This window comes from Molossus molossus, unplaced genomic scaffold, assembly GCF_014108415.1.
Source record: "Molossus molossus isolate mMolMol1 unplaced genomic scaffold, mMolMol1.p scaffold_m16_p_6, whole genome shotgun sequence".
Classification (NCBI taxonomy): Eukaryota; Metazoa; Chordata; class Mammalia; order Chiroptera; family Molossidae; genus Molossus; species Molossus molossus.
The window spans coordinates 112,419,451-112,431,670 of record NW_023425399.1 but is presented as its reverse complement, the minus strand read 5'-3'; the positions used below and the strand labels follow the sequence as shown (position 1 = coordinate 112,431,670).

The 12,220-nt window shown below is 51.2% G+C and overlaps 1 protein-coding gene across 5 annotated transcripts in view; it reads left to right on the top strand.

Annotated features, from left to right (window-relative positions):
• TMX3 (thioredoxin related transmembrane protein 3) overlaps positions 1-11,980 on the top strand; it is a 33,603-nt gene extending 21,623 nt beyond the window's left edge. For 3 of the 5 annotated variants that reach the window (XM_036244404.1, XM_036244406.1, XM_036244407.1), the window contains 7 exons: positions 628-726; positions 3,763-3,820; positions 3,996-4,049; positions 4,814-4,870; positions 8,375-8,504; positions 9,174-9,242; positions 10,923-11,980. In XM_036244404.1, the coding sequence (XP_036100297.1) occupies positions 628-726; positions 3,763-3,820; positions 3,996-4,049; positions 4,814-4,870; positions 8,375-8,504; positions 9,174-9,242; positions 10,923-11,189 (734 nt within the window). In that variant the 3' untranslated portion in view covers positions 11,190-11,980. Of the gene's footprint in view, positions 1-627; positions 727-3,762; positions 3,821-3,995; positions 4,050-4,813; positions 4,871-8,374; positions 8,505-9,173; positions 9,243-10,922 lie in introns of those variants that run through there. The other 2 variants (XM_036244405.1, XM_036244408.1) reach the window with 2 other exon arrangements.
• Positions 11,981-12,220: the final 240 nt, after the last annotated feature.

Below are 12,220 nucleotides of genomic sequence, written 5' to 3'. Positions count from 1 at the left end.
AGGTAAAGAAAGAAAACAGCGCCACTGGTGGCGATGCCCAGTGTATTCTTCCCCAGCTCCACCTCTGCTCCGCGGAAGCAGCACGACTCGGCTCTGCTTCCTTGAGGCAGACACTCAGGCTGGTTCTAAAATGTTGTTGTTATATTGAACACACGTGCTACACACTGCTAAAGGCGTCGGTCCCGGCACACATGCCCGCCACCCAGGCGAGACCGTGGCTGAGACCGTGGGCGAGCTCGTACCCACATTTGCTTCGCAGGTTTTTTTCTTTGCTGAACTATTTGAAAGCAAGTCCTGGTGGCATTTCATTATTATGTGCTTCGTTCTGTGTCTCTTAAAAATGTGGCCTTTTTATGTTTAGGGAGCCACATGCTGTTAGAGCACTTAGCAGAATTAACAGTAATTCCCAGACGGTGCCGCGAGGTGCCGGGCAGGGCGGCAGACTCAGTGAGGCATGGCTGTGCGTCTTCGTCCTTCCTGCGTGGGTGTGCTCGGGCCGCACGCTGTGGATGGGTTCGTGAGCTGGGGCTGCGACCCTGGCGTTCTGTCCATGTGGATGCAGTAGGACATTGTAAACATCCCAAAGACATATTTACACTATAATTGTCATTTTCTTTTATTTTTAAGAGTACGAAGATGGTGACCTGTCATCTTGGATCAACCGGGAGAGGTTTCAGAATTACCTGACTATGGACGGCTTCCTCTTGTATGAACTTGGAGACACCGGTACAAACATACACACAGCTCTCCATCCCTCTACAGAACTTCTCCTTGGTCGATCACTTCAGTCTGATTCTCTAGGACAAGAATTCTGAGCCCTACTTTATAATTTCATTTCTTCTTTACACCTGACTGCCAGTCTGATTTATGAGAATATAGATTCATATCACCCAAAGCATGCCTCTGTGTGTGGGCCGAAGCTAGCGGGAGGGCTGGTGGAGCGAGGGCGGCAGGGAACAGCCGGGGCAGGAAGGAGAGAGCATGTCCCCCCGGAAGCAATGTTCGGAGGCTGAATTTGTAATCGGACCTGAAGAGGATTTATCCCACCCTCTGAAGCCTGCCTTAGCTTGTGCAGAGAATGTTAATATCAAATTGGCACAGTTTCCTAGAGTTACATGATTGAAAATGACAGGCACAGCAAACATAGATTCAAGAATGAAAGCTGTATAAGAGCTAACAGTATGGTCCAAAGAGGTGCAGACTACAAAAATTATAAAATGCTGACCGTGTAAGTTCTAGAAGGAAGCGTTTTATAAATGTGTGATGAATTACAGAAGAAAGACGTCCTGGTTGGTGTTGCCACATTCGCTCCGTCCACACCTGTACAGTCAGCAGGGTGCAGGGGGTTGGATGAGGAGAGGGAAACCACGTACGCTGGTGGGTTTCCGGAGGAAGCCATGGCGACGCCTCTCCCTGACTTCCTGCTCTTGAATCCGAATCCGGTGGAGAACACAAGTTAGCGAGGCTGCGGGTTTGTTCTGGGTTTGAGCCTGCTTCGCACATTGTGTCTGGCGGTGGCTGGGTCCTTCCCTGTGCTCACCCGGGGAGGCGCGTGTTGGCTCAGACTTGGGCCTTGACATGGATACTGTCCGGTGTTGAGGAGTCGCTTTCCGATTCTTTCAGGCCAGTGCAGGGGAAAGGGGACATTTTGCTTTCAGTGCAGTGACCCTGGGAGACAGCGTGACCTCGAGGCAGCTGCATAGGCGGCCGCAGCGGCGCTCACATGGTCGGTGCTCCCCGGTGAGCGTGGAGAGAAGTTGCTGCGCAGGCTCCTTTCGTGCCTGACCCTCGGCCTTCTTAGGAGTCAGGTTCGGCTGTGCCTTGTGTCGTACCGCTTGGCCACTTAGCAGGCAGGCATCGGACACCTCCTGGGTCTCGGGCTTCAGATACTCACTGTCTTTCTCAGAAGCTCTGGTGCCTCTTCCGCCTCCTGCCTGCATCTCAGGTTCACTCCAGCCTCCCCCCTCCCCCCTCCCCCCCCTCTCCCCCTTCCCTTCCCTCCCCCTCCTCTCCCCTCCCTTCCCTCCCCTCCCCTTCCCCTCCCCTCCCCCTCCTCTCCTCCCCTCCCCTCCTCTCCCCTCCCCTTCCCTTCCTCCCCCTCCTCTGCCCATCCCTTCCCTCCCCATCCTCTTCCCTCCCCTCCCCCTCCTCTTCCCTCCCTCCCCTTCCCCTCCCCCTCCTCTCCCCTCCCCTCCCCCTCCTCTCCCCTCCCCTCCCCCTCCCCTTCCCCTCCCCTCGCCCCTCCCTCCTCTCCCCTTCCCCCTCCTCCTCCCTCCCCTTCCCTTCACTCCCCCTTCCCTCCCCTCCCCTTCTCCCCTCCCCCTCCTCTTCCCTCCCCTCCCCCTCCTCTTCCCTCCCCTCCCCTTCCCCTCCCCCTCCTCTCCCCTCCCCCTCCCTCCCCTCCCCTCCCCTCCTCTCCCCTCCCCTCCCCCTCCTCTCCCCTCCCCTCCCCCTCCTCTCCCCTCCCTCCCCCTCCTCTCCTCCTCCCCTCCCACACTGACCTTTCAGTGTCCTGAGAGGTTGTGTACCTTGCACCATCCTGTTTTCTTTGCATAGCAGTACATAGCTAATTTCTGTGCATGCATCAAACTCAGACCAATATTGATTCCTTTGGGAAATCTTTTAGTGATCCCCTCAAACTGCATCTGTGTACTGCTCCTTCCTTCAGAACTGTTGTGATGTCACCCCACAGGTGTCTGTGATGGTCCCTCCTGCTGGGCTGGGCTTTCCCCAAGTGCAGGGCTGTGTCTGCGCGTGGCCGTGTCCTGCGGACCAGCCCGGCGCTGCTGCGTGGCTGGTGTCGGGATGGGTTCCCTGTGAGGTCTGCCGTGCTGGCCCGCAGGAAGCTGTCTGCGCTCTGGGCGTCTGCAGGCCGGGAGGGTCGTGAAGCACCTGAGAATTAAGAAGCACAGCAAAAACCAAGCACTGAAGAGTAGATGAAATGTTGTCAAGAGGGGAAATAATCATTGCGAACTGATGTTTTCAGCTGAGGGTTAAAGAAGAGTCAAGATTGTGTGGACCTGAGAGACCCACGTGGCAGTGTGGACTGAGGGAAGGAGTCAGTGTGGGGATGGTCGTGAGAAAGTGTTGCCTCAGTCCTGCGTTCATGTACCTGCCTGAGCCAGATGCGTCTGCGCCATCTCGTTCGGCTGCCCGAGCTCTGAGGTCGACACTGGATTCTGAAGCCAGTGAGGTTGGCGGAGGTTGAGTCCCACAGCCTGTAAGTGACAGTGCTTCCGAGGCCCAGGGCGTAGTGGACGCTGAAGGTCGTGCGTCCTTCCCAGAGGATATCCGAGGTGAAGGGGACCCCTGCTCTGTGCAGGGCTAAGGAACTTCGAGTCCAGCGTATGTGTGTGTGTCACTGGCGAGTGGTGACTCGTGGTGCCGAAGGGAACAGCATGTAGCCGTCATTCTTGTTACACGTACGTGCACCCTTGTGGAGCCAGTGATTCAGTGCATGTCTTCCGCTCTTTGCTTTTGACAAACTTCTCATTTTAATCAGGTGTGGGTTGTGTGGAAAAATACAAGTTGTGCATATGAAGTGTTAAATATTTATTATTTAATTTTAAGGATGGGAGCTGGGAGGGAATTTATCACTTGGAGTGGACTAACTCACTGATCCACTCTACTGAGCACATCCCGTGTGAGATCATTGGAATTCCGTCATAGGAGCAGTGTTTACTATTCCCCACTCACAGCGACAGTAGCAATGGGAAGTCTGCATAATGAGTGTGTTGAATGTAGATGTGTCCTTCATTTCAGGGAAGCTCGTGGCTGTCGCAGTGATCGATGAGAAAAATGTGTCAGTCGAACATACCAGGTAAAGTGCCTTGAAAGAGTGTTAAGCTCCAAGTCACCTAATTTAGACTTTACTTGGCCTCAGATGAACTATCTTTTTCTGCAGAATTAGATAAGGTGGCAGATGTTATAATTGAGTAATTATAATTTATTTTTCAAGTGAAAAATAAAAGATTCATGTGTTTATTCGTCTACAGATTGAAGTCAATTATTCAGGAAGTTGCTAGAGATTACAGAGATCAGTTCCACAGGTAGGTGCTGGCATGCCGGCCGAGTCCTCCAGTTTTGTTTAACTGTTTTGTGAGACAATAAACCCAAATGGTGGGTTTCGTACTTTCCGAGATGCTCAGAGCTGAAGTGACGGCAGCACATTGCACATCTGTGCGAATTATCTGGACTGGAAGTTTGTTGATGAGTCCCGTCCACAGATTTGTATTATACCTGCTTCTTGACAGGATTTGGGATAGTTTTACGATAAGAAGATATGCAAGTATGCTCACACATTTGAGACAAAATTAAATGAGCGATCACAAGTCGGAGAGACAAATGATGCTTGTGATAGGACCTCAAAGAATAACGGGATGTAAGAACAAGTGATGCTTCTGCTGTGTGCTAAATCATGCTGTTTGTTGCTGACATGAGACAGTCAGTATAAGTTATTTTATTTAATTGCTATTCCCTTTTCATTGCATCTTCTAACGATGTATCAAGGGTGATACTTGTACCTGAGCATCTTCCGAGCAGTCCCTTCTAGGCTGTGCGGCTCTTAAACACGCTGTAGCTGGGCAGGCTTGTATTGCCTGCACTGAAGCACATGTGAGCAAGTGGTTCAATTTTACTTATGTGTATTCTATCTCATAGGCATATAGAATTAGCTCTTCTATTTTTACTGTACGTGATTTCTATGTTAAATATTTAGTGTTTACATGCTTACCAAGTTCAGTTCCTTTTTTGTATTAAATATTTCTCTCTTTTTTTTCTTTTTTCTTTTTTTGTTATTGTCATTGTTGGTTAGGGATTTTCAGTTTGGACATATGGATGGAAGTGACTATATAAACACCTTGCTGATGGAGTAAGTGTAAATTACTTTCCTATCAATTCCGTCAGTTCTTAGATTCGGTTTCTGAGACAGGACTAGAATGGCTGATGCATGATCTCTCACCGAACACTTTGTCTTTAAATCTGCCTTTAAACTTTCAGACTCTCCCACACCAAAAAAGTCTCCCATTCTGTGTTAATAATGTATATTATTTTGAAAAGAAGACATCATTCAAAAACTTACAAATTTTGTAGTTTCTTTTTAATACACACCTTACCTTCAGTTCAGTTTTAATGAACACATTTAACTTAAGAAGATTTTTAACACTCAAGAATTAATTGCTATCCTAGAAGAATTTAACAGACTGAAATAACTTTATAGGGAAAATATGCAATTTTAAAATGATCTCGTCAGTTCTCTCCATGGTGTGAAGATCTGATTTGTTACTTCACAAAGTGGACATTAGGAAGCATTCGCCACACTTACCCGGAGTCACCACGTCTCAGCTGAGAGCCTACGCAGCTCAGTGGGCATTGAGTGCGTCTTCGCTGGGTGTCATCTGTGGCGTTTGGCACTGTTGATAGGGGCGTGACAGCTTAGAGTCCTTGTCTTTAGGTGCTGGGGGAGACAGCGTGGTCCTCACAGAAAAGGTCGGTGTGGCAGAGGGTTCTGGAAGCGTGGAGACCCCCCACCCCGATGCACAGGAAGGTGGACGGCCTCGCGGAAGGCTTGCCAGAGGAGGCAGTGATTCCGGGACGACCTGAAGAGTGACGAGAGCTGAACGGATGGTGGGGAGAGGTGACCTCAGGCAGGTTGTGAGAGCAGAACAGGAGGCCTAGCAGGATAGGGCGTAGCAGTGCGCTGGGCTGTGTGTACCGCGTACCCGGCTGGAGCGGGCCAGCTCCCTGCAGACAGGTGCCCCTGTCCAGGTAAAGTCGGCAGCGTGATGCTGTGATTTGATCTCTCGCTTTGCTTACGGGCATGGGTGTAGCAGATGCCTTCATTTCTTCATGCGGTCAGTGGGTTTCCAGCGAACACAGTGGGGAAATGAAACCAAACTTACCAACTCAAAGGGAAATTTGTATTGTTTGGTTAAAAGCCTAAAATTGTAAAGTAATGTTACCTTTTTCTGTTTATATTCGAGCTTTTATCCCTCTGATTCTAATTTGAGAGGGTTTACTAGAGATACAAAGTACTAGATGTCGTACATATAATGAAGAAATCAAGACAAAGGAAAACAGAATATAGGATCTGTAGAATAATTAAAGGTACTTGAAAAATTGGGCCCTGCCTGAATTTTTAATACTCAACACAAAGTAGAAAAACGTTACCGACACGTTTTCCATCACCTATTAAATCCCTTCGTTATAGGAGTGCAGTTGGCCTTGTGCAAACCTAAGAGAAGTTGCTGTTCTGTCCCGCCTCATGAAGGGTGGTGAATGGGTGTTCACGACGTATACAGTAGGGACTTGGCTACGCCACTTCTCATAACGGCCTTCGAGGCAGGCCAGTATACTGACTCAATGAAACAGTGTTTGCAAGAGGCCAGAGCAGTCTGGGTCCAATAAAGAACTGCTTGACCCAGGATAATATTCGGAGTAAGTAGAGATGGACACCCCTTCATGAGGATGATTTCTAATGTGAGTTGTGAGACATTACAAGTTTTAAGCTAAAGTTATGATAGGAGAACAACAATGATCTCTACCCTCTATCACCAGCCTCTTGTAGTTTGGGGTGGTGATTTTTCTTCTTATTCATACTGTGCTTTTTGTGGTGGTGGTGGTTTTATGGTTTTGTCTCTGAGAGAAGAGAGAAGGCATATAGTGCTGGTTAGATAATATAATTGAAAGTCCTCACTGGGCCCTCACCTGGGCCGACGCTGGGCTGCGTGGTCAGTAAGGTGCAGGCACCCGATCCCCAGCTTAGGGGGCACTGACATGCCGAGGGGCCGCAAGCAGGGGGCTTGGAAGTTCAGGGCTCTTGCTTCGAAAGCTCTGCTGCTCCACATGGACACGTGTCAGCGCAGCTGCGCGCGCAGCACATCATCGTGTGCGCAGAACATGGTACACACAGCACATCATCGTGTGCGCAGAACATCATAGGAAATGATCACATCGCAGTGTTGGCTACATTGTTTCACTTTCTCTCAAGCTGAACAGGATACCACCGAATCCTTGGTCTGTTAAGTTAGTTTGTGCTGAGATCTCGTGAGTGTAATTGGAGGCAGCAGAGCGAGATGCCATCTCCCATCATCACTCAAGTTGCAGTGATAGCACAGCCGGCACCCCTGCCCGGTAGCAGTGCTGGTGCTGGCTCCCTTGGGGACCCAGGGGCCCAGCAGCAGCACTGGATGCGCCCGGTCCCCTTGGCCAGCTGGGGCTCAGCTCCGTGGCTCCAGATCCCCGGTCAGGCCCAGGTCTGCTCCACTGGCTTCAGTGTCCGTGACCTTGGAGGGATCTTGTCCTGGGGCCCTCTCTCCTGGCAGTCGCAAAGCTCCAGAAGCAAGCCCAGCGCCGGGCACAGGCCCAGACAGCTTCCTCCCGCTGTCACCTCCCCTTCACCTGGTCGTGCTGCGCCCCAGCCTCCGTCTGATGGGCAAGCACCTTGTGGTGGGGGAGGGGTGGGGAATCACAATCAGCAAAGCAGTCTCCGGGACTCAGTTACTCACAGGTAGTGATGTGCGTCATTGCTGCTGCAGAGTTCCCTCCTGCGTGACACGTGTGTAGACATGCAGCTAACCATAGGCGGGGTGTGTAGGAGACACACCTTCCTTCTGTGATTATGTAACAGCCGAAAGGAACAAGCCCCCATCCCAGTGAGATGGCACGTGGGTGGCACAGGTCTGTCTGAAGCCCAGCTGGGTGCTGGTGAGGGTGGCAGGCCAGTGCTGCGGGCAGGGAGGTGCGGGTGAGCTGGTGTCGACCTGCGTTACGTGCGGGGTCCCGAGCTGACTACTGAACTCCACGCTTCCTCGTCTCATTGTATAGCAAGCAGGCCCCCCGCACCTTGCACTCATTCATAAATGAGAACTAAGCTGTGAACACTCAGCGGTGGACAACCCCAGGTCTGAACGCAAGCAGCATGGCTCCGGAGACCACGCCCGTCCCCGTTCGGTTGCCCGTGTCCATTCCACGGCGGTGGGCGGCCTGTGACCGCTGATGGCGTGTGACGTGTGTCTGTGCAAGGAGTGCTACTGCCCAGAAATTGATGCTTCGTAAATGATCATTTTTCTCCTTAAGTTTCATTATGAAAACTCTGCCGTCTTATGTTATATGTTATATATATATGTCTTATATGTTAAAAAAAGATTTTCCATATAATCTTAATTTAGCTATGTTTTTAATTGCTAAATGAAATTTTTTTCATGGAGGCAAAAGGAAGCAAAGCTCTTAATACAGCCCCTCTTTTTTAATTATAGCTACTTAGTTATAATACAAATACATATCAGAATGTGTGTTATAATACAAATACATATCAGAATGTGTGTTATCTGTGTATTCAGCGCGTATTTTGATTTCTTTGTTTTTCTGTTTTCAGTGAATTGAATGTCCCAACTGTCGTTGTACTGAACACTTCAAACCAACAGTACTTCTTACTAGACAGACAGATTCAGAGCACTGAAGACATGGTCCAGTTCATCAATAGGATTTTGGACGGCACAGTCCAGGTGAGCGGCTCACTTCTGTTCCGTAGGGGCTGGGAGGAGGCGGAGGAGCGTCCCCTCCGACTCTGGGAAGGAGAGTGGACCTCACCTGCGGAGGGAGGGAGGGGCACGCCTCCCCCTGCAGTCTCACCTCTGGCTCCCAGAGCAGCAGCTGTTTCTGCTGTGGAAGTCACCTGGGAGTTTATAAGTGTGGGCAAACACCTGCTGAAATGAAGCTCACCTGTGTGCGTGAGCGCCGTCCTGTCTGTGGGTCTGTGAGACCCAGCTCGGGCGTCGGGCAGCCAGGAGGCCTCGGTGGCCCCACGGCCGAGAAGTCAGGGAGCGAGGCGGACCTCAGGGTGGCTGACGCCAGGGACTGGACTGCTGCTCATCAGGAGTGTTTCAGTCTCTGCCTTTCGGCACTTTTCACCGTGAGCCTCATCCTGGGGACACGTGCGCTGGGCGCAGCGTCGGGCCGCCCCGGCCCGGGTGGGTTGTGACTAGGGAGGACACGCTCCCCAGGGCAGAGCAGGGTCCATGCAGGAGGCGGGAAGACTCAGCACGTGGCTCACCTCCCTGTACCTCGGTCCTTCGTGGAACCGCCCCGCCCTCGGCCGGCAGCTGTGAGACGGCCTGACCGAGAGGGACTAGTACTCACACTCGGGCTAATTGCCTTTTTCTGTTACATTGAAGGCCCAAGGAGGTGATAGCATTTTGCAGAGACTGAAAAGAATGATATTTGACGCCAAATCCACCATTGTGGTAAGTGTGACGTTGACCTTCGTTGATAATTGACAGTAGATAGGTGTCTGGGTTCTGTATGTCTGACTAAGGTGAAACCTGGGTTTGAAAGGTGTGGGTGAAGCTCTCCATTTAATTTGCAAGGTAAGAGCACGTCTGAATTTACATTAGGAGTTCATGTTCGTCAGGGAGAAAGTGTTTCTGTTTCTTCCCTTGCTGTGACTGGTGAGTAACGGGTTCCGGGTCCGTCCACTGGACAGCAGGGCTTCCTGTTCTCCGTCTCCCTCCTCTGCCCATCAGTCCTGGGATCTGAACCCTTCTCGCTTAGAACGCTCAGAACCTTCCTGTCCTGGCCTCGGCTCGACCAGCCTGAGAGCGAGGCCTTCCTGAGCCTGCTTGAGCCTCCAGCTAGTCCTAGTTGCCTGTCTGGGCTACGCCACGGGTGTTCTCATCCACTCTGGCCAACAGCAGCCAAATCATAGCTCCCCTTCTCTGGGGAGAAATGGGTTCTGAGGTTTCTTCACGCATCTTTCAGCTCACCAGGGACCCTCCTCCCCCGTTCACCCCGACGTGATGGCCCCGAGCACCTGGTGTCCAGCTGCTGCTCCGGCGTCCACTGGTTTCCTCCTTCCCTTGCCCTGTCTCCAGCCCGTGCTCGGCACCACTGACAGCTGACAGCACAGGCTGCTCGGCCCTGCCCCTCCTCCGCTGCAGGGCTCGCGGGTCCTCTGAGGCTCCGCTGCCGGCCTCCCCGTGCTGCTGCGCGTGCTGCGCCCGGCCCGCGGCTCCCCTCGCTCAGTGTCTGCTCCAGACGCCTGCGTTCTGTGAAGCTTGCTCGTCTTCTCAGTCCACAGTGACCTTGCACTCTGGGTCAGTCTGCATGGCTCTCGGGGTCAGTCCCGGCCACAGGGTGGACTGTGGTCGGAAAACCTAACCAGGGCAATTGCTTTTACTCTTTGGGGAGCTGAAGCGACAGATAAATGGAGGGAAATTATTAAGTTGATGTGGCTTCACTACTAACCAGAGAAGTGAAACATGTACATGTAATCAAAGGGGGTGTCGTGCCTTCCTCATGGCTGACGGGCAGCCTTCGGGGGGCGGAGCTCTGCAGCCCAGGAGCGGCTCTGGCAGGAGGCACGCGGGAGCCATCGCCCGCGCTTGTGCCCAGTGCGAGAGAAAGACACGTCGCTAGAAAAGGCGATGGGGCATCTGGTGCCTTTCCCTTTCTCTCTTTCAGTCCTCACCGGAGCATGTTCTTTCCATTGCTGTTTAGAGAGAGTGGAAGGGAGGGAGGGCAAGAGAAACATTGATGTGAGAGACACATTGTTTGGTTGTCTCCTGCATGCACCCCAACCTGGGCAGGGATCAAACCTGCAACCCAGGTACGTGCCCTTGACCAGGGTTCGAACCTGGAACCCGTCAGTGCTCGGGCCCACACCCTAACCACTGCCCAGGGCTGATGCTTTTTCTACCACCAGGAGCTGGTTACAAGCATGCGCATGCGCGCATCCACCCACCCATAAAGTTCCTCTCTCGCTGTCTGTACCACGGCAGTTACTGCAGAAACACCCGCCCTGAGCAGGGGGTGGCCGCCGGAGGCCTTGCACGCGGCGGTCCCGTTCAGTCCCCGTTCAGTCCCCGTTCAGTCCCGCTGCACTGCAGACGCAGCCTGAGGGCTGAGCTCTGATTCTCTCTCCACAGTCCGTATTCAAGAGCTCCCCGGTCATGGGCTGCTTCCTCTTCGGCCTGCCTCTGGGTGTCATCAGCATCATGTGCTACGGCATCTACACGGCCGACACGGACGGAGGCCACCTGGAGGAGCGGTACGAAGTGTCCAGGAGCGAGCTGGAGAGCCAGGAAGCGGACGAGGAGGAGGAGAGCGCAGCTGAGCAGGAGCCGCGGGGCGGGCGCCCTCTGCTGCCTGCGGGGCAGGGGCCCAAGGACGTGCTAGAGAAGAAGACAGACTGAGACTTAGCTCGGGTTTCAGATGATTAAAGAGTCTATTTATTGAATTCACACATTTAATCATGATCTTTACAGAAGAGAACAAGTTATTTGTATTTTGCTAATATCAACTGCATGGATTAAAGTAGTCCTTCATAAATGGGGAGATGTTTGGAGCAAAGAGAGGAAACATTTGTCGAAAACAAAAAATACTCCATCGAAGATGACCTTCTAGATGTTCAAACCGATCAGTTCTGTGCGCATGGTTTTTTGTGTGAATATTCGGCAACAGAATTAAGATTCCTGGGCAGAATATTTCAGTGGGTCTGTCGGGTAGAAGGTTTGATAGGAAAAACTAGCCCTTCCACCTCCTAGCATCGTCCTCTTATATTTTAGATAAAATTTATAAGGACAAAATTAAGTCTTGAAAATTTAGGCACTTTAAGGCGAACTAATAACTTTTTCCATGGGTCAATTTAAGATTATGAAATTTTAAAAATTTGGCTTTATATAGCATAGCAATTTTATTTTGTTATTTTTAAAGGAGAAGAAATGTTACTTTTTAACTTTATACTTAGTTGCATTGCAAATTTTCACATTGGCCTATATAGTGGCAAAAAGAGTCTTGTGTTTGGTTTCTGTAGCTGAAACAGGGTTCCTCGGCCTGGCGACTCGGACCACACACTGTGACAGTTCCTGGGTCCCGCGGTCACCGCAGGGAGGGGCGGGGCTCTGCCGGAGCAGCCTGCTTTTTCTGTTTCCCATGTTGAGATTCTTCTACAAATTTCCTGCTATTAAAAACACCTACTTTTTAAAAAAGTATATATATGATATCATATATATGTATCTCATGTCATTGTTTATGGCACAGTAGCTTTATGGTAACATCTCATATGTGCGTGTGTGTACATGTGCACACATACACATATCCAAGTTGTCCGCATACATCCGTTAGGTACTATTATGGGCATATCTATGTTCGTAGTAGGGAATGAGTGACATAATCAGCCTGTCAACAAAATCATGGTCAGTGTTAGGAGGTCGACCAGTCGCCT